The sequence below is a fragment of the Musca vetustissima genome, unplaced genomic scaffold (genome assembly GCF_032173495.1).
Source record: "Musca vetustissima isolate MV318-11 ecotype Yass unplaced genomic scaffold, APGP_CSIRO_Mvet_v1 utg61267, whole genome shotgun sequence".
In the NCBI taxonomy this organism is placed as follows: Eukaryota; Metazoa; Arthropoda; class Insecta; order Diptera; family Muscidae; genus Musca; species Musca vetustissima.
In genome coordinates, this window is record NW_026880003.1 from 174,887 (window position 1) to 197,640 (window position 22,754).

Sequence of the window (22,754 nt, forward strand, 5' to 3'; positions counted from 1 at the left end):
TACAGTTTGAAAAAATAACTTAAAATTATTTAAAAATAGTTTATTGAATATAATGTTTGATGAATTCTATATATGTATTTATATTAAAACCAATACCTGTAAATTAATCTAACTTTTTGATGATATTTCCATTTTTTCCAATAATTCAATAAATGTAAATATTAATTTCATTACTTAGGTATGACAATTTTGTTTAATTGTTATATTCTCACCATTTCTGTCATGTTTTTGTTTTATTTGAAAAGCAATTTATTTATTTTTTTGTACAGTTCCGACATTTATTCATGCTTACTGTTTGTGACATATTCATTAGTTTAAAGGTCGATAGCTTTGCTATTGCCTACTCCAAAAAACTATTCTCAATCATTTATGAACTCTTATAAGGTTTGGATCATAGCTGTTATACGATGTAATGATATGGTTTGTATCGCTGCTTATCCTTGAACGATTTTCAGCAACTTATAAACTGTAATACTATTGTATGACAAAAAATTAGTACTGCTTATCCGTGAACTATTCTCAGTGATGTATGAACTGTTATACGATGTGCATACAGAAAAAATTATTTGCTCTGTCAATAGAAAACAGAAATGAAACATATGATTTTTGAAACCATGGCCCAAATATCAGATCAACCAAAAGTTGATGTTGTGGCGAAAATATTATTTTTTATTTTTATGTTATATTATAAAATTGAAAATTTTATCGATGCATTTGTCAATGCTAACTACCATTATTTTTTTTTTTTAATTCAATATTTTGTGACAGCAAATTTAGATATCAGCTGGCTTTACTGGATGTATTAGTTCATCCAGTAAGGCCAGCTTACTGGACTTTGGTATGGGTCAATATAGGTATGTTCGCTTACTTTTCCAGCAACATTTACTCAGTAAGAATTTACTGAGAGTAAAAAAGCAAAAGAAAGAAAATTGCAAAAGTAAGCGAATAACATCCAGTAAAAAGTTTTATCCAAGGTGTATACATCAGATACAACAACAAATATTTTACAAAAACAACATTGTTGTTATAGAAATTAAATTGTCATGCTGACAATAATTTTTTGACAAAAATAAACAAAAACAATTATTAATTAATTTTTGTCAAGGATAATATTTTGAGGAATAATTAATGAATTTGTGTATTCTTGGGTTATTGGCGTTTTTAGGTCAGTGAAAAATAATGTTTACGACCTGGTCGCGATTTATTTTAAGTTTCCTACATGCAGCCCATGGCTCCTTGTGATGTTGTTATATTGTGAATTACAATCTATTTCTTTTAATAGAGTGGCTTCAAATCTTGCCTTCTTAAAGAAAATTGAAGGGACATAAATCCCCGGCCAAAGACTAAATCATGGAAACTGTGTTGACCGTATAAAATCATTCCTTATGCGTATTGAACCCCCGCCGAGGATTGTGACAAGTACCAGGGGCCCGATTCCAATATAGGCTAACATAATCCGACAGATTTCCACACATAAAATAAAATATGTGTACCAATCGGCGAACGTTGTTATTACTAATTTAAGATTAGGTTTCCTTTCCGTCCGCCTCTATGAATGTAGTTTTCTTGAATTTTTATTATTAAAAAAGCCTAAATTTAAAGACCATTTTTGAAAACGAAATGTTGTTGAAAATATTTTTGACAATTTGCTTTACAAACAATAAAGAAAAAAGTTTGAAACCAGATGATTGCCACTTACACCTTATTAAATACACCTTGGTTTTATCGATACAGCTTATTACAATAACAATAACAACACGAATAAAAATGCGTAAATTTTTTAGAAAGTAGTAGTAGTGTAGTGGCTTCTTCTGTCAAATATAAAATAAATATAAGCCACGAATTGTTGTGTTCATTTGACATTTTTTCAACACACGACTAAAAACCCGAAATCTGAATGAATGATTATGATTTCTCCCCAAAATAAATAAATGAGATTAAAATGTTTTCAAATTTAATTGAAATGAAACAAATTTCTACAGCGTTTATCAGAAAGAAATTACCCTACTCGATTTTGGGGAGAAATTATAACCATTTATTAATTTTTCGCTTGTCAAATAATGACAAAACTCGTTGCGTATATTTATTTTATATTTGACAGAAGAAGCTACTACATACAGAGTTAATTTTTAGTTATTCACCTCAAGTTACAAGGTACAATAATACAGTACCATGTTCCATAGATGGCCATTGATCCTATTTCGTTGACCAATCAAAGATGTTCGCTTTTCTTTTCCTCATTCCATTGAAGAACAAAATTTTTCATTGAGGGAGGACACATAAAAATAAGTCGGATTTGACATTGTATAATAAACAACTTAAATCAGCTTGTACACCCCTTTTATTTAAATTAAATTGAACCAAAACGAACTATATACACTGACCTAATTCATACAGTCCATAGAACAATGTGTTATCATGTTATAGTGAATAACAAAACGAAGTGTCATTCAACGAACTAGTTCATTCCGGAACTACAAACAGCTGATGAACTGTGCAAATTGTGATCAGCTGTTGGTTGGTCCTCCTCGTCTCGTTTGCTTTCAGCTCAGGTTTACAGGGTTGTAATTAGCAAACTCTGAATGTGAGCTACCCTTGCTACTCTCATCCTTTCCTTAAACCTCATTCGTAAACAATCCAACTCCTTTTTAGTCTCCATCCCACCTCATTCGTAACTTTCCGTCTTCCTTTTTGACTTCTTCTTTACCGGGCATTTTGTCTTATCCCATCCCATTCGTAAAGGTGGAACGTTTTTCAATATTTATGATTACTTACTTACTTATGATTACTTTTTCTTATCAGTTCCAAATTACTTAATTACTTTACTAGACAGACATTACACCCTCAAAAAATATGACTGAATTTACGGCCAAAACTATTCTCTCAGATATTGAGGGGACAACGACGTCAATTAGTTTCGTTAAGGTATCATCGTTCGCTTCAACCCAAGGATTTATTTTTTAATTCTGTTTCATTTATTGCAGGATAAATTATTTCCATATGCCAAAGAATATACGAAAGATTACTTGGAACAGACATGGATTAACAAAGAAACCAGTGAAATAGTTCGAGAACTATTCGAATTGCCGGAATTTGAAGTGTATAAAAAAGAAGCCACCAATTTGGGTGATGAGTCCTATGACGTCTACACGGTTAATGGATTTGTTAAATATTTGATTGACAAAGATTTGAAATTGGGACCGCTAAAGAAACTTCAGGGATTGGTGTGGGAAAAGGGCTATGAAAACGGTGACCTTAAAGGCCAGTAAGTAGATTTACATGGCATTCATTGATAACTCAAGAAATGCTAAGAGTTGTTTTTGTTTTATTTTCTTATCAGTGTTTACCCTGATGTACCAGAAGCATTCAAACGCTGGAAAGAGGCTGGTCTTCGTTTAGCCATTTACTCGAGTGGCAGTATAAAAGCTCAGAAGCTGCTATTTGGTCAATCTGAATTGGGAAATTTGTTGCCATACATTTCGGGACACTTTGATACCACAAGTGGCCACAAACAAGAACAACAATCGTATGTTAATATTGCCAAGGCTTTAGGAGAAGAACCATGTGATATTTTGTTTTTAACTGATGTTGTTAAAGGTACACAAACTCACATCCATTAGTCTAAATATATTTTTATAATTAATGTTTGTTTCTTCGTTTCAGAGGCGGAAGCAGCTCGTAAGGCTGGATTACAAACTGTTATACTGGCCAGACCCGGTAATGCTCCACTGACGGATGATGACAAAACTCAATATACAGTTGTTAATGATTTTGAATCTCTTAAAATAAAATTGAAAGAATCATCATGAAAATAAAAAAGGACTGAATTGAATGTTCATATTTTGTTGTTTTTGCATGTTCCAGAACCTAACTTTATTTAATCCTGCGTATAGAGGTGTTGAAATGGGAGACCTAATGCAACCCTTATTGTCGTTGGTAATAGAATAGAAAATAGCATCACAATGAATACTAGTCTAGTTAGGCATATTTTCCATTAAGTCCATCCATTAGGAAATGTAAACAAATTTAAAAGTTTCCATGGAAACAAAAACATTTTGTTTATCAGCAGAAAAAATAGACACGAAATAGACTATCCTTTGCTAATATTCACTCAATTAGGTTAATTCTTTTGGATAAAGTTCATATAGAATGGCTTCATTTTTGCATTCTTGCTTAAAAGTGCCAATAGATCCGTGTAATAATTGTCCAGCTCCCGTCTATAATCGACCCAAGATGTATTTGGGTCGTTTGTCTATGACACCAACCGCAGCCAGTGCAACATTGCATACAACAACGAAAACCTGTAATTCCGATGTCATCGATAGCAAGTGGTCTTGCAGTAGTGGTATACGCCCACTGACAAAGTTCTACGATAGCATACCAGGTTCCACTTTTTCCATTTTTAATTCTTAACATTAAATTCAAAGCCTCTAATTCCATATAGATTACGGTGCATTAACTCACTTAACTGAGGAGGAATTCTATTCAACTTTGGATACTTTAAGAAGTACCTGTCGTGAGTTGAAAACGAAACCCACGGATTTGTGTGTTACCGATGAACGTTGCAGCAGTAGTACAACAACCAGTTCTTCACTGTCATCCCACTGTCAAAGTAAAAAATCCAAAAAGTCCAAGAAAAAGAAAAAATCCAGTGCTAAAAATCATCGTGGAGATATATCAGCATCTCAAGAGTCGGAATGTATTCTAGATTTTACCACTAGGGAGAAATCGAACTTTATTCCAGATTCAGGTTATAACTTATCGGAAAATAAGTTTTGTGGGAATACATTTAGCTCCAAAAGGTATGCGGTTTTATTTTGTTTACATTTGAGGTTATGTATGTACAATTAATATTACTTTTTGAAATTTTAAGTTTGAAAAAGGAACTGGAGGAAGAAGTTGAAAGATTCAAAAAATCCTTGAAAGAATACGAATCACAATTCAAAAGACCAGCCACACGTAATTCTTCCCAATTAAATAGAAATGAATCCAGATTATTTACACGATGCTCATCGAAAGAGAAAACTGATGATCTGAAGAAGGATGCTACTGAAAAGTAAGTAAACCCCATAACCATGGTACAAATCGAACAATATATTATAATGATAACTTCTTCGACTGACCATTTATCCCTTATGATTTCAATTAGTCTTCTAAGGACAAACAACCTATTTCTATAGATATTTGTCTATACAGTCAAGGTCTTTTTGAGATATAACTCCATATTTATAATATACCTCTACTATTATTGCACCAATAGACCTCTTTTTGTATTTTCCTTGACGTCCCTTTTCAACGCTAACTAATGGTCTAGAGTACTACTTGGATTCTAGAGAGAGTTCAAGAACTATTCCATTGAATTTAGGTAGATCTGAGATTGGTGAACAGAACTGACTCAGTCTTCGTGGGAATTGCCCCAAGACCATTGTGTTCGACCCACTTTGACAAAAGCTCCATGCGCCCTGAATAATGTCAGACATTGTAGGTAAAAAATTGCCACTTATCAGTACAACCACATCATCACCAGGGTGCATGATCATTCGATCCTGCGCTGTACCTCTGTTGACCATTGGATTCTTTAAAGTGGGCTTCCTGATTACTAGAATATCTGAACCCACCATTTTTATTAAACTGTTCTTGAGGAATACGAAGTAAATTCATATGCCTTTATTTTCAGAGTACCTGTTAGAAGCAATTTCACATCAACCCTACGTGAGCGACTACGGAAATCACTCTCATTCAATGATATACATTCTATAACGGAACCCATCGAATTAAAAGAACTTCGAGAAAAGACGAAAACGTTAGATAAACTATCATTTAAAGGTAATAAAGATGCTCATAAGGATGACAATAAATTAAGTAATTACTTTGCGGAGAACGCTAACAAAACAAATGGTGTTGGGTAAATATTGAAATTATTTTCTAAATTAACCTCTTTATAATAGGAAATTACCTCGTTTTAATAGGAATATACCGAAAATTGTTGTTGAAACTCCCACCACAGATACATCTTCCGATAGAGCGAATAGTGTAACGAAATCAAAAAGTAAATACAATGAAGACAACTATAAAATTCCTTTTAAAATTTTTGATTTGGAATCGTCCAAGAAATCACAATGCAGAAAGGTAACGGAACTTTGATTTTAATAAAAATATTCATTTGACTAGTCTCCATTTCCATTTACAGCAAAACACTCCATCCCCAATACATCCAGTTGCTCGACCTAATCTGGCTGCCACTTTGAGAGTGGAGTGTTCCAAAAAGAAAGTGAAGGAACTAAAGAACAACTGTACATATCACGATAAGACGCCACAAGTTGATTGGGAGGTGCGAAAAACCCCAGCATGGAAGACATTGTCTTTGAAGTGAGTATTCCTAAAATATTCCCCTGGTTTCCAAAAAACATTTTATTTGAAAACACATCTCTTTTATTCAGCGAAACCCATCAAGAAATTATCAAACTTCGTTTGGCAACACGTAAGGCCGAACAGGCATTACAAAAACGTGAATACGAATTGAATATGGAATTGATGAGGCAACGTGTTAAATCTGCACCTTTGCTCTTGGAAGGTCCAACACATTGGGGACCAAATGTCGGCAAACTTTCGCACAATTGCCAACGGGAGGGCAGACGTCATATGTGCCAAACAAATCAACGTAAACGCACAAAGAAAAACTCGTCCCGCACCCACAGTTGTAGACGTGGTCTATTCCATCATTCGGATCCTGGTTTGGAATATGAACATTTTTTGGAAACATCAACCACACCCCATGTCAATAGATCACAAGAATCCAGTCGAATGTCTCAAAAATTAAATACACTGCGTAAAATATATGGAGGCAGTGCTGGCGGTGGAAAATCTCAATCGCGTTGTTCAAATTACAGTACAAACACACATAATTCCGGAAAATCATGTAGTACAAAAAAGAAATCACAAGAAAAGAAAACTACAACCAAATCGGAAGAGAATTTTGTATTGCTGGAAAATGATAGTGGCGATGAGCTGTCTAGTTTGGATAGAGCATTTTTGTAGTTAATTTATAATTTGGAAATTAGTTTAAATCGAATTGGAAAATATTACATTAATAAAGTGGAATTTCAAGTGCATTATGCAATTTTGAAATTTGATATATACATGCATATATTTTGGTCTTTATTACAAGAGGCAAAAAACTATATAGTTATAACCCATAGCTATGTTGTGGGTGGCTTATGAGTTTTTGTGGTCCCGAGAGTTTGTTACGACAGGTATTATTAGTCCTAGACCTAACTTAGTACATCGATCGTCATATGTCGACTATCTGAATCAATCTATTGTCCCATCGTTAGGAAATATTAAAATAAATTATATTGTTTATCACACCATATATGCAAATGTAGGGTCTTTGACTGTATATGTCAATAATCAGGTGGTTCTAAGACGAAAGATCGCGGACCATGAATTCGAAATCGATTTAGTTCATTCCTTAGTCTTTTTTGGTTTTTCGGGCATAGTAACATTAAAAAAATGGACTATATAGAAGACTTTGTTATCTTTAGGCTAATACTGCAGTAGATTGAACCCTAGAAAACATCTTTTTATAGAAAACATCATCGGTTAATGAATGATTTGTTTTTTTTTTTAATTGTCAAATGCAATACTTCGAAGGTCTTTTGTCTGTGCGGACTGTTCACGTACTGCAAAAATCTACTCAATTTGATCGTAGTAAAAAATTTTACATTCTTGCGAGATTTATAACAGATATTTACAGATCTAAATAACTACATCATCTGAGATCAAACCCCAGCTGAGATCAAAATGATCGAACAACTTCAAATATTAGTAGTGTAAGGTTATGATATAATCATTTTCTCTGTTACAAAAATAAATAAATGTCTATTCCGGAAACTGCAAGAATATACAAATATTTACTACGTTAACAATTTATATCTTTCGGATATTGAAAAACAATAGTGAAAATTGCAGTTCTGGAACGGAGCAGTAGTAAGAAAAAAAATGAGATGAGAAAAAAATGCGTACGCCCCTGTTAATAAATAACAGGCAGACCTAGTTTTGTGGTTTAAACTTTTTAAGGGGGAAAAAGTTAAAAACAATTTCTAGAATGAAGACAAATGTCGAACCTTGACAAATTTGAATTTAATTCGCATATGCAAAGTTCGCGTCAGGGCGAAATAAATACAAGTTGACGTTAAACTTAAGTTTTCTCTACGAATTCGCTTACTGACCGACCTTATATAGGCCTTGGTTTAATCCAAGTAAATTTTACTTTCCCAGTAAAATTTGCTCAGTAAGAATTTGCAGAGAGTAAATACGAATTTTTCGTTCTCAGGAGAGAAAATTGTAAAAAGTAAACAAACAGCTGATTAAAACAAAAAACAAATTGGGAACTTTTCGTTCTCAGGAGAGAAAATTGTAAAAAGTAAACAAACAGCTGATTAAAACAAAAAACAAATTGGTGCAAACAATGGATAGGAAGCGGCAAATTAATGTTGTTTATTAATACTTTCGTTTTCTTCATCCATTTTAATGTTTAATGATACAAAATCAAAATAAAAATTATAAAACAATCGATTTGTTTGAGAACAAATTTGTTTATTTACAAAACATAACAAAACAGCTGATGAAGTATCAGCTGATGGTACAAGAAAATTTTACTGAGTACATTTTTCCTTGTAAGAATTTTCAAATACTCAGTAACAAAACAGACAAATCTGCTCTCTCAATTTACTTTACTGATAAACGAACAACATTTTTAAATAATTTGTACAAATTATTGAGTAAACGAGCGAACCTAATGTCAACAATTGTCCATATTTAATGTTAATGAAAAATTCAAGACAGTCTCTGGAGTCTATACTATTGGCAAACATTTAAATGGATTGGTAAAAATGGTTTGTATCTTTGCTATTGTCTCTACAGTAAAGTCGTTTATAAACATCAGGTTAAACGAAAAAATATGTTGGAATTTCTTCCACCTCAGCTGTTCATTCAAAGACTTGCAAAGCTATTCAATTTAAAATTATAAAGAAAATTGTCTATAGTAGATTTTTGTCGTGGAACATTTTTTTACTGGTGTATGAAAGACTTGAATATTCGATAATGGCGATAAGTAAATTCAATATAGTTTTTATTTATCGATTACAAGAAAAATCGACTTTTCCAAAATTGATGGCCGGTATTTAAATCGGCATTGAGTACCCTGCAATTGTCGGCGGTGTTTCAGTTGTTTTGTGTGATTCCAGCTGAAAGTTGTCAGCCGGATAGTTGCGTTTTCTGCCGTTAGTCATTGGTACTGACGTATCGTCCGTCGTCTTTTCGTCTTATTATTTGTGTTTGGAGAAATAAAAAGAAAGACAAAAAAATAACACAACAAAGAGAATAATTAGTGACAAGGCAAAAAATAAACAAACTAAAAACCAAACCGAACAAAACACTCAAATCTACTCGTACATATTGCGAAAGTAATAAGGAAATAGGTAACGGGTCTGGCCCAATTCGGTGGGTAAAAAGAAATTAAACACGAACAACAACAACAGTAACAAAAAATAAATAATAACGACGTCACCGTCATCATCACCATCCACTATGAGATTTTCTAAGTTTGGAGGGGTGACAACAACTGTTGCTCTTTTGCTGGCATTTGTTTTGATTGTCAGTGGTCAAGAAGCTGAGGTAAGTCAAATTGGATATATGTCATTACTCAATCTGTCAAATTGACTGCAGAACAACGGCAATGTGAATTTTCCAATTGGAAAACAAAGTTACTAACCCCGCTCGCTTATGATGATTGATTGATGGCGTGGTCGAGATGTCGCTAAGCGTGGTTTTATATTTGTCGGGATCGGGATCGATGTTGAGAGTTTCTCTCTCTTGAGAGAGTAATTAGAGTTGCGCTATTTTTAATTTTGTAACAAGCGTACTTTTTGTTCACAAAAGGTACGAATTGACATAAACGTACCAAAACAAAAATTAGATTTTTTATTATTCTTGAATACATTTACGCTTAAATTATAACATATATTATTTATGCAAATAACTGGTATAAATATTGGCCAATATTTATCGATAATTATGATTTATTATCATTTGAAGTAGAATTTCAGGTACCTTTTCGTACTTTTTTGTTCCTACCTGTGGTAATGTTTTCCAACACAATTCACAATTTACCACTAAGAGAGAGAGAAACTCTCAACACCGATACCGATCCCGACAAATATAAAACCACGCTAACTAAATATTGAGCTTTGAGTTTTATTACGATTTAGTTTTGCAACGGTAATATGAGCACACGCACACACACATACACGTATGGTTACAAACACACACACACACCTACATTAGGCTCAGCGGCTCGGCTTTAATCGATTTTATTACACTACTAAACTAATCTCATACATATTTTATAAGGCATAACACAATGTATATTTATTTTATTTTATATATTTATTTACTCGCTTATTGTGGTATAGAATTACAACAACAATAATTCAATTTGAAATTTGCAATAGATTTGACGGCAACGAAATTACATTGGTGTTCTCCAGACACTAATCTAAACAAAGGAATCGGTGGTTATGTTTATTGTTTATACTTTCGGTTTTTGCGTATTTTAGATTCGAATATAAACAAACAAACAAAAGGCTATTTACTTGCTCAGTTATCATGGAATCATCTTATCGCCACTGCCGACAACTAATTGCCGGAGGTCGCTGCTTCAGTTTTCTTTGTTGTCATAATCGTGGAGCGTTGTGCATTGTTTAGAAGATAAGACATTGTAAATGACAAAAAATATTTGTTATTGTGAAAATTACAAATTAGTATGGCTGATTGATAAATTAGTATGAGGAAATGCATTTCTAATTGAAAGGTATTAATTTTTATAGGGTGTGAAATAAATAATAATTTATGGATATGAGAATTGTCTCAATTTTTGCTTCGGCAAAACTAAATCAACTCTGCAGAAAAAACAAATGGGCTCTAAAATTTTAGTTATCTCATCATTATAATTACTATGCTGCTTTACGTTTCTACATATATTTCGATTCTTATAGATAGGTTTTCAATTTTGAATTAATGCCGAAAAAAATATAAAAATGAATAAATCAGTGATTGATGTTATGCAATTATATCAGTAGTGGCAGTTTAGCGAGGAAGAAGGCTGCAAATGAACATCAGTTCGTACTGATCAACAAATTGTCCTAGCAGTATACAATACTCATTTAAGAGTTCAACGGGATATGTGAGCAGGGCTGCCAGATTTTTTTTTGGGAAAATCGTCAAAATGACGATTTTTTTTATCAAAAATCGTCAAAAATTTAAATACGCACATTTAGATATATTTAAATATATTTTTTATTAAAAGGAACATAAAAGAGGTTTTTTAAAGCTAATCAAGAAATTCATTTATTTTATAAATAAATATTTGAATAGTCATTTCGACTTTAACACTAGAACGCCGAAGGCAGTCATTTTGACCGCTTTCCAATTTCAAGTAAAAAAGCAACTGTGCATTTAAAGACACTTTTTATTTAAATTTGGTGTCTTTTTGTATCTCATAGAACTACGTTTATTATAAAAAATCACTAAATTTAAAATAAAAGTGTCATTAAATGCACAGTTGCTTTTGTACTTGAAATTGGAAAGCGGTCAAAATGACCGCCTTCGGCGTTCTAGTGTTAATAAAGTCATTCATTTTGAAAAGAAATATTTGTGTTAATCATTTTCAACATGTCGGTTTTAATTAACGTATCATAACAATTTGTTTTGTTAATTTTTAAATAATCTTTGGTATAAATTTCTCCATTGAATCCTTATTGGGGGCAGTTGCGACTTTTCGTTTTATTAAGATTTACTTGGCTGAAAACACGCTCAACATTTGCTGAGGAATGGGATAATACCATTGCCTTCCGTACAAATTTAGTTATTATAGGAAAAACATATGAACCATCACCACGTTTCAAATCAAATACTGCATTCCAAAAAAGGAAATAAATCGGTTTCATCATTTTCACAAATCAAAATCAAACAACCTTAGTTCGCGAAATTCTGAATCCAATTTTTGTTTTTCATCTTCGTTCACAAAATGTGGAAATAACTAATATAAGTGGGACTTATCATAGATACAATTTTAAAAATGCTTTCAAATCGAATCATTTTAAAATTGTAACAACTTTGTATAAATTGAAACTTAAATTTAATAACAACTTTTCCGTTCACCAATTTTCTTCTATTTGCCCGTGTCAAAAAACAACAACCGTTAACTTGTATTTGTTTTGTTGATGTCTACCCAGAGAACGGCACAGCTAATTGGTAGTTTTTCATCTATCTGGGTAAACGTAAACTGTTGTTGGCTTTGTAACAATACAAAGTATACCTCACACACATATGCCAAATATTCATATTCTTTTTTTACTTTTTCTTTCGCTTTATACATTTTTGATGTTGCCATAACAAAAAGAATCCAAATATTGCAATATTACTAAAATGACCAAAAATCGTCATTTTTTGGGCAAAAATCGTCAAATCGTCATTTTTCAATTTTTGATCAAAAAATCGTCAAAATGACGATAAATCGTCAAATCTGGCAGCCCTGTATGTGAGACGTTATCTTTGGATATAACCTCAAGATCAGAGCATGGACGAGCTGTGGTAGCAGGCCAACATGTCCGGATACAATAAAGAAAGTTCGGAACAACTCTAGTTTAGTAAAAACGATAAAATTTTTCTGAAATTTTTTCCAGAGGTAGGTATTTTTACCCTAATTATGGGGATATCTTTTTTTCTTGGGGGACGTACCCGGTTACCCGGTTATTTGACCCGGAAGTTCGGGTTCCGGTACGGGTACCCGGTTATATCCGGTTCTACGGATCCGGTTAATATAATATGGGTATCATTTTAAAGGTTATAAAAATACCTTTCCATTGAGTGGTAATATGATGGGGTTATCTCAAACCATTTTGGGGATATAGTCAAAAAACTGGGTTTTGGTCCCCGATTTTTTTGAAAAACTCCCTAAAAGTCGAACTTCGGTCCATTATAGTCCCTCTCCAAACAGTACCCAAATGATAGACCACAATTTGCCCTTTCCAAAATGGTGCGATATGTGGCTGTATCTTTTGTGGATCAAAAGATATGGGCCTTAGAACCCTATAAAACAAGGAAAATCTTTCTACATGACAGAATCTCCTTTTAAATAGCATGGTGTTTTTTGGGTGACCGGCCTTCGGCCGAGGATTTAAGACTTTCTCCTATGGACAGATGCCAACACCGGCTAACGCGGCAGAAAATCCTTCTAAATAGAATATTTTTTTGTGTAGACGGCCTTCGGCCGGGGATTTAAGACTTTCTCCTATGGACAGCTACCAACACCGGCTACGCGACAGAATCTCTTGTTAAATGGAATATTTTTTTGGGTGACCGGCCTTCGGCCGGAGATTTAAGACTTTCTCCTATGGTCAGATGCCAACACCGGCTAACGCGGCAGAAAATCCTTCTAAATAGAATATTTTTTGTGTAGCCGGCCTTCGGCCGGGGATTTACGACTTTCTCCTATGGACAGATACCAACACCGGCTACGCGACAGAATTTTCTTGTTTTTGTAGGGTTCTAAGGCCCATATCTTTTGATCCACAATAGATACAGCCACATATCGCACCATTTTGGAAAGGGCAAATTGTGGTCTATCATTTGAGTTTGGGTTAGAGAGGTACTATAATGGGCCCAAGTTCGACTTTTAGGGAGTTTTTCAAAAAAATCGGGGATCAAAACCCAGTTTTTTGACTATATCTCCAAAATGGTTTGAGATAACCTCATCATATTACCACTCAATGGAAAGGTATTTTTATAACCTTTAAAATGATACCCATATTATATTAACCGGATCCGTAGAACCGGATATAACCGGGTACCCGTACCCGAACTTCCGGGTCAAATAACCGGGTAACCGGGTACGTCCCCCAAGGAAAAAAGATATCCCCATAATTAGGGTAAAAATACCTACCTCTGGAAAAATTTTCAGAAAAATCTGATCGTTTTTACTAAACTAGAGTTAAGCCGTGACCTGTGCCAAATTTCATCCAATTCGGATCATAAATGCGACCTGTACTTTGTTTACAATTTAACATGGACATACAGACGGACGGACGGACGGACATGCATAAATCGACTTAGAAAGTGATTCTATGCATATTCTCAAAAGGAACCATGTGTCTATCTCGATTATTTTTGCCTGTTACAAACATATGCACAAAGACATAATACCAAACAGTACCCAAATGATAGACCACAATTTGCCCTTTCCAAAATGGTGCGATATGTGGCTGTATCTTTTGTGGATCAAAAGATATGGGCCTTAGAACCCTATAAAACAAGGAAAATCTTTCTACATGACAGAATCTCCTTTTAAATAGCATGGTGTTTTTTGGGTGACCGGCCTTCGGCCGGGGATTTAAGACTTTCTCCTATGGACAGATGCCAACACCGGCTAACGCGGCAGAAACTCCTTCTAAATAGAATATTTTTTTGTGTAGCCGGCCTTCGGCCGGGTATTTAAGACTTTCTCCTATGGACAGATACCAACACCGGCTACGCGACAGAATCTCTTGTTAAATGGAATACGAGATTTATGAAGTAATGAATCGGATTGTTTATACAAATGTGTTGGAAAACTCAATGTTGTTGTTGTTGTAGCAGCCCTATTGCTTTTACACAATGGGTTGAGGTGACAGACGTTGGCCGAGGAAGACTCGGGTCGTTTCGGATCGTAGACCCCTCTGTCGTGGAAACGTGGAAAACTCAATGGTTCCCTTTGCTGAAGCTTATAAAGAATCAAAAGGGGTTCACAAACAAACAGGCATAACCTCTTCCCATAGATTCAGGATGCATGGTTCTCCTGTCGATTAATAAAAAAATTTGTTTATTAAAAAAAATTAAAAAGTTGATTTAGTTTTGATCAAGCAAAAATTGGTTCAATTTAGCTTTCCATCAAATATTTTTTATTTGAAAACAAATTTTGCGTTTATATTTCTTGTTATTTAAAAATAAATAAATTACCTATTTATTTCTAAAAAACTTTCTCTATAAGTTTATTTTCAAAAAAGTTACAGGTAATTTTTTCAGTTTGCTATTTCAGTTGCTTTAGTTTTGGCCACCAGTGTGTGGTGTTTTAGAAGCTCGGTAGAAGCTGGTTGCATAGTAGAAAAGGAATAAGAGCAATGTTCATTTTACTTCCGTTAGTCGTAGTAGCGGTTCCGTAGGGAAGGTTATGCAGAATTATTTAAAAAGTTTTGATTAAAATTTATTGCTTAAATTTATTTTATTAAAATTTATTGGTTCCAGAACAATTCTTTAGAAGAAGTGAGTAAAAAAAATGGCCGATTACAGGGTTAAACCTGTGTCTGGGATATTCGGAGAAAAATCTAAACGGACGCAGAAGTCAAGCTGCCAAGATAAAAGATTTTGAACTTGACAATTTCTATATTACTTCGTAGATGCGATTTTGTGGGAAAATGTTTTTGTAAGACACAATCCTATACGCCTGAATCCGAAACGTTTCGCAAATGCGGTGATATATTGTACCTCTCTAGTTTTCATTTTCATTTGAATTTTGATGCATTTCAGTGGGTAAATATTTAGCCCTCAATCAGATTCAATGATTAATTTCGAGACAAAATCTAATTTTTGAACCTCGAAAAATCATTATACCCTTCACCACACTGTGGTACAGGGTATTATGTCTTTGTGCATATGTTTGTAACAGACAAAAGGAAACGAGATAGACACAGGGTTCCTTTTGAGAATATGTATAGAATCACTTTCTAAGGCGATTTATGCACGTCCGTCTGTCTGTCCATGATAAATTGTAAACAAAGTACAGGTCGCATTTATTATTGGAATTGGATGAAATTTGGCACAGCTCATTTGTTTGGCCCAAGGACGAACTCTATTGAAATTGGGAAATTTGCACGAAATTTCGCACAGCATACTGAATTAAGCCTAGAGTGATGTGTGCTAAGTTTCGTAAAAATCGGTTCAGATTTAGATATATCTTCCATATATATTTTCGTCCGATTTAAGGTAAATGGTGCACCAAAGACCCTATATATCTTTCGATTTGCACGAAATTTGGCATAGGGTACTAAATAAGGTCGAAGTTTCGTGAAAATCGGTACGGATTTAGTCATAGATCCCATATATATTTTCGTTCGATTTAATGTAAATTGTGCACTAACGACCCATAGCTACGCCGATTTACACAACATACTGAAATAAGTATTCCTTCGAAAAGGCGACGTCTGTTGGGATAGATATGTAGAATATATCCAAAGTGGTGAAGGGTATAATATAGTCGGCTCAGTCCGACTTTGCTTTCCTTACTGGTATATATTTCTCGGTATACAAAAAAAAGTTAGTAAGCGTGTATTATATTGATCTGTCGTCTAAAAAAATTGGAACAAAATCGAAAATGTTATTTTCATTTGTAGAATTTTTTTTACATTTCTCGGATTCATTGTTTATGTTTGTTTTCAATACCACAACCCATTTGCAGTCACTCCCAATGTTAATAAATTATCCTCCTTTAAATTCCATTAGCTATTCATTACTAAATGAAAATATAAATATTTTCCAAATCACTAATAATGGATTATTATATTTTTGGGGAGAAATTATTGTTTGAATTATTTTAATTAATTAAATGCCAAATGCAAATATTTTGCTATTGCAAATAAAATTATTTGGAGCCCACAAATTGCTGGGTAAATAAATTTGGCAGCTTTGCGATATTTGTTTGTTTCGTTGTTTATAATAAAAGTGAAAAAAAAAAACAAAACATAAATATGAAATATTAAAAATAAACACAATATTCAATTGGTGTTTTAAGTTTCAAATTCCACAAACGTATTGAGGAAATTGTCAACAGACAATTATTGTAACCAGCACAAGTGAGTTGTAAAACCGGTTTCTCTGCGATTCGTAACAAATTAGTATTTTTGTTTTGTTTCTAATTGCTTATACTTTTTTTACAATATCTGGAGGTTGGAAGCAATTTGTTCTATTGGATTCACAGAAAAACAATCAATTAGTATTTTCATCATTAAGCAGACGCCTTAATGTGACACCTAAGTGACGCATGACACCGTATGTCTTCCACCATTTTGATCTACAATTACGCATCAAATGTTGTCAGTTTCTTTATTTGTTGTTCAGTTACTCTAAAAATAAACTTTTTGCAAATTAATTATTTGCTTCGTCAGAATTTGAATAATAATTCAAAAAACAATCGACACACAAACGTGAGTGTATTTTGTAATTAACACATTCGATACCACATACATATGTATGCACATATATGAATATGAACTCATTTAACACATGCCGATTAATTTCAAAAATCAAGTTCCACTCTGCTCCCCACTTTAAGATTATCGAATCAAATTATGCGAATAGTAGAATATTGCTGATTTCTGCGAATTTGAAAACCAGTTTTTATACGCATTATTCAACTTGTGACCCATTACGATTTTGCATTGTTCTTTTTCTTTTGCTACAGATATCGAAAAATAGCATTTCTTCATTTTTTTGCATATAATTCTTCTGTCAACAAATAATTCTTTGTTCAAAAATTCTTTATAGTCCACTGATATCACAAGTTGTGATAACGAGTTGTTGATTTTTTAAAATATTTTTCTTATAAAAATGTAATCGTGTGTGACATGTTCTCTTCTTTTTGTCCAATGATTTAATGTATCTTGTATTGGGGGGAAAATATTTACCGTATTCACGATGGCATTCAAAAAAATCCCAAAAAATACACTATTTCGGCTGTATTTAAAAACAAAAAGATATTGATATCAGTCCAGGTCTGTCTCGACTGTTTGAAAATTTTGTAAGCAACTCTGCTGAGTTGTTAGAAGTGAGAGGTATAAAAAGTGACAAGGGGGAAGAAATTCAAAAGAGAATCGTAGAGAGCAGCAGCAGAGTTGCTTAAAAAAGATGCATGTATAACCCCAGACGTATGAAATTCGTAAAATTTATTCGATTTTGTTCTTTCGTCCAATTGCACATCGTACAAAATTGAGCATATAATGATGTAATTGCGTTTTATAGAAGTACAGACATAGCGCATATATATTTCCGACAGACTTCAGGTTAATTGGGCTCCAAATATTCAACGGGTGCTTTAAATCGATATTCATAATTTTGTCCCATTGTAACAAATGAATGACATGGTTATGGATTGATCTAAGTTGGTTCACATTTAGATAAAGATTACACATTTAAATTCAATTCAATTTATTTCATAAACAAGAACCTAGCCCTAAGGGCCATGAGCGATTCCAAAAACTTCTTTACATGGACTACTCCAAAAGCTTAAAATTAATTATATCATTAAAATTAATTATATCATAAACAACAATACATGAACTACTCCAAGTTGATCCAATTTCATGTTATTGGTCCTTCAAAAAATGTGACATCTTTTAGGATGTATGGTGACAGAGGGTCAAAAAAAAAAAAAAAAAAGATACTGCTGACAAAAAAAATCAATACACCGATCGGCTTCGACCCTGACTACCGGAGCGCCAAGATCTTGAATCTCCAACCACTGGACACTCTGATTAAATTCCAGACTGCTAGATGTGCCCTGAGGCTTCGAGATACGGATGACTGGAAGTCGCTGAACTATGGCCACGCTGGAATCCTCAACATAACGCCAGGTTGAGATTTCTTGAGGAGAAATACTCACATTAGTGAATATGTTTCCTCTCATAGAGACTTCAATGACATTAGAGTAGATTTTCCTAGTAGGGAATCCTGGACTAGTGGCTCCTTACCTCTGGTCGGGTCAAAGATGGAGGACGCCATTGGTGCAGGCGTATACTCATATAAACTTAACAATCCTTGTAGCGTTTTTCAAGCAGGAATCCTTGCAATCACGAAAGCGGCCGAGATAGTCAAAACACTTACTGCCGATAATACGGGACCGGTGACTATATATGTCGATAGTCAGGCTTTAAAGTCGTGCACTATAAACTCAAAAGCAGTTGTTGATTGATTGGGTTCCAGGACATAGCAACATAGAGGGGAACGAGATAGCCGACGAGCTTGCTCGAGGGGTTCACAGTTCAATTTTCCGATTGAGAGATCTGTGCAACCACCCATTGGCTATTTCATTGGCAAAGTCCGTTTGTTTTACGGCGAGGTAGTAGGTCACAAATGGTCGAGAGAACCTGGTTGCGGAATCTCAAAAGTTATCTGACCTGAATTCTCTCGCCAAAGAACTTCTTGCTGTTGTCACATAATAAGAGAGAAAATCATTGCGGTCACTGCAAGATTAGATCCCTCACTTCGAAATGGGACTCCAACGGAGAGGATTACAGTCGTCTATGTGAGGACGAACAGGAGCTAGAAACAATTGAAGATATCCTCTGTAGATGTCCATCACTGAGTGGCAGAAGACACAAACAGTTTGAAAGATATGAAATTGATAATCCAGCTTTCTTCTCCAAAATAAACCCCAATCAGATCCTAGACTTTGTTAAAAATCTAGCATGGCCAAAATAACTATCTTCTAGGCTCTCCAACTCCAACTATTTTTTCTCTGTTTTTTCACGTATCAATGGTGATCACAATGGACAAATGTCTCTGAGTGAACCGTTGTTACTAACAACCGCACATCCCTAACCTAACCTAATGTAGGATGCATCTGCTTAATATACATATAGTGGTGAAGGGTATCATATAGTCGGTCCCGTCCGACTATACTACTTTCCTTACTGGTTTTTAAATGTGGTGATTTTTTCTGCTGAAGATTTTTCTTAAGGAGTTTGTTTTTCGTTGAAAGCATTTATTTTCAAATGTTTTTAATTATTACATTATCTTTATTGCAGTGTCTTGTTTAAAATATTTCATTAAGGCTACAGCCCCCCCCCCCCATTTTCGGTGTCAAATTTTTTTTTGATTTAATTCGAATCTACTCTAATTCTAGAATGTTCCTACAAAATTTCAAGTGAAAATCTCAAGAACTCTTGAAGATATAGCCGATTTATTGTGTCAGCATCAAGTGACGGCTAAAGGGCTTCTCAAACTTTAAACGCGTTTTTCTCAAAACGAATGGCGGGCACGATAACTCAAAAACTAATAATCCAATCGGTTTCAAATTTTGACACGTTTCTCTGGGAGTGTGTAGCTCTCGTATGAACTTAGTTTGTGGTAAAAAATAGGCGATTTTCCATAAAAAAAATTTTCAAAGTTCCGCCATTTTGTTAATTGTTGTGCGAAGTCAATAATCCTAGTTCATACAAGAGCCAGACATGTCCTCTTTCTAACACAGTTGGAATTTTCGGATTCCGATGTTCCAGTGAGGAGTTATCATGCCCGCCATCGAAAATATGGACTTTTCTTTGAACCCAAAAAACAACAAAACAACAACAACAAATTTTGGTAAATTATTTTTCTTCCTTTTTAAATCTTCAAATATATATGTGCCAAGTTACAAACCTTAACAAGCATTGGTATTCATTTACCAGCCCATTTAAAATCTTAAAAATAAAAAATCGAGAATGGGGGGGGGGGGGGGGGGGTTCCCTTAAATAGCAAAATGCGACACAACAACAAAATCGTCAATAATAATTTCAATAAAATATTTTTTAATTAAACCATTTTGGGTTCATTTCTCTTTTTTTAATGTATTTTTTTTCTTCTTCTTCTGTTTTCCTTATTTCATTAACTTCTGATTTGTTTATTTACTTGTTTGTTTATCATTAAATTTTCTTTGATAACATTTTAAACGACTTACTACATGATTGCTCTCTCGCTTGCTTCATTGCATGCTGCTGCAAAATATTTTAATCTTCCAGTCCATTTTTATTTTCAATTTGTTGTTGTTGTTTTCATTCTTTCAATTATTGTTTCAATGTTTTATAAATAAAAAACATATAATTTTTTATTTATAAAACATTTAACCAAGTTGAATATAAATATTCATTTGGTATATATGTATGTATATTTTTGTATACTCGTATCTATATATTGACATAAAATCTTTAACATGCAAATATCACAAGCAATCAAACAAAAACAACAGCAGCAAAAACCTCAGTCTGGAAAATGGAAAGTATCAACAAATTTAAATCGAATCAATTTCAGTGTTTGTTCATTTATCGCAAATTCGTCACGCAGTTCATAATACTCCGTTCTTTAGTTCTTGTTGTCATATGGATGACATATGGACGAATAAATGAATGAATGAATGAATGAATGAATTGTCTGTGGGTGCACTGGTGGCCAACAAATGGGTCTCGGTTGGAGGTTAGTTTGTTAAGTTGGTGAAAATGTCAAATAAATAAAAAGTGATTTCTAAAAATAATTAAGGAGGGTACTAAAAGGTGGGAAAAGAAAAACAATACGAGGCCTGCTATATATATTTCTGATATAGTCAAATGCCTGTCATTTACATTGGAAAATTTGACGTATTTATACACTTCACCGCACTGTGGTACAGTTCCGATTTGCATATAGCTCTCATATATATTTTCGTCCGATTTTATGTAAATGGTGTAGCAAAGCGCCTATATTTTTCGATTTGCTCAAAATTTTGCATAGCGTAATCAATTGAGTCTAGAATAATGTTTGCTAAGTTTTGTAAAAATCGGTTCAAATTTACATATAGCTCCGACTGACACTACATTTGGCAAAACGTTCTGAAGTTAATATAAATTAGTCTCTGGAAAGTTTTGTTGAAATCGGTTCAGGTTTAGATATAGCTCCCATATAAATCCTTAGACATTTCTTCCTCCAGCATACATTCGATACAGCAAGACCACTTGGCCGTTAAAAAGTTGTGTTCTCAAGGAATCCCGAAAATTGAACGATCCTAAAATTCTCGAGTTGTATGGTGCCAAGAAATTTTGAATAACGATCACTATGCTTCAAAAGAAGTTTATAAAATCGTCATAGGTGACGAATCTTGGTTCTACGCCTATAAGCTCGAATCTATGCATATGACCGCGTGAGTCCTCCAAGACGACAAATTCAACAAAAGTTGTACGTGGAAGAAAACTATAGTCTGTTTCATTGGTAGTATGTGGTCATGTGACGACAGTTCCGCTTGAGCAACGTAGGATGATTAGTTAAAGATTCCTGCCATAAATTTCCCAGCTGTGCTTGTGCTACCCAGATCCTTTGGATCTCTTGTCTGGTGGCATTCTCTACGCCAAAAGTCGACATCCAACAAACTAGACAAGGTACAAAGACGAGCCTCAATTCTCATCACTAGAGCCGCGAGGAGCACTCCCCAAGCAGCTCTTAACGCAATGCTTTTCTTAACCCCACTGGGTCACAGCATTAAGTGTCAGGGAGCACGTAGTGCCGCTAAGGCTGCATGAACAGAATCTTTGGCGAAATTGTACCTATGGGCATGGATGTATCCTAAACGAGCCAGTTATCACATTGAACCAATGTTGAAAACTAAGCGACAGAGATTTGACGATGTAGATGTCGTTATCCCCAGTAGAGACGACTGGAATCGTAGTAACACTTCTCTAGACGGTTTGGCTTTTTATACAGTCAGATCCAAGATGGTGGCGTCTACCGTGAAAGGCTAGGCCTTGAGCTTACCTACAAGAATTGAGAAATAGTTTGGATGCATAGATCGTCAAACTGGCGACTATCTTTGTGTAGAGACGACTGGAATCGTAGTAACACTTCTCTGGACGGTTTGGCTTTTTATACAGGCAGATCCAAGATGG

At 34.1% G+C, this 22,754-nt stretch overlaps 2 protein-coding genes across 2 annotated transcripts; both read left to right on the forward strand.

The window, feature by feature from the left end:
* Positions 1 to 2,853: 2,853 nt before the first annotated feature.
* On the forward strand, positions 2,854 to 3,809 carry LOC133325248 (enolase-phosphatase E1). Its single transcript, XM_061534030.1, has 4 exons — positions 2,854 to 2,925; positions 2,985 to 3,265; positions 3,341 to 3,597; positions 3,664 to 3,809. The coding sequence occupies exons 1-4, from the start codon at positions 2,854 to 2,856 to the stop codon at positions 3,807 to 3,809; spliced, it is 756 nt and encodes a 251-aa protein (XP_061390014.1).
* A 332-nt stretch (positions 3,810 to 4,141) lies between these two features.
* Positions 4,142 to 7,038, forward strand: LOC133325249 (uncharacterized). The gene is made up of 8 exons (XM_061534031.1): positions 4,142 to 4,384; positions 4,445 to 4,802; positions 4,874 to 5,056; positions 5,678 to 5,905; positions 5,949 to 6,129; positions 6,191 to 6,369; positions 6,441 to 6,703; positions 6,773 to 7,038. Exons 1-8 carry the CDS (start codon positions 4,150 to 4,152, stop codon positions 7,036 to 7,038), a joined length of 1,893 nt encoding a protein of 630 aa, XP_061390015.1. The 5' UTR covers positions 4,142 to 4,149.
* Positions 7,039 to 22,754: the final 15,716 nt, after the last annotated feature.

What these genes read in the sequence shown, in the direction of transcription:
- LOC133325249 (XM_061534031.1), top strand. Translation starts at nt 4,150, where the DNA reads ATGGCTTCATTTTTGCATTCTTGCTTAAAAGTGCCAATAGATCCGTGT. An exon ending in AACAAAACAAATGGTGTTGG is followed by an intron (nt 5,906 to 5,948) that starts GTAAATATTGAA and finishes TCTTTATAATAG; the next exon opens with GAAATTACCTCGTTTTAATA. An exon ending in AGAAATCACAATGCAGAAAG is followed by an intron (nt 6,130 to 6,190) that starts GTAACGGAACTT and finishes TTCCATTTACAG; the next exon opens with CAAAACACTCCATCCCCAAT.
- LOC133325248 (XM_061534030.1), top strand. Translation starts at nt 2,854, where the DNA reads ATGACTGAATTTACGGCCAAAACTATTCTCTCAGATATTGAGGGGACA. An exon ending in AACGGTGACCTTAAAGGCCA is followed by an intron (nt 3,266 to 3,340) that starts GTAAGTAGATTT and finishes TTTTCTTATCAG; the next exon opens with TGTTTACCCTGATGTACCAG. An exon ending in TTTAACTGATGTTGTTAAAG is followed by an intron (nt 3,598 to 3,663) that starts GTACACAAACTC and finishes TCTTCGTTTCAG; the next exon opens with AGGCGGAAGCAGCTCGTAAG.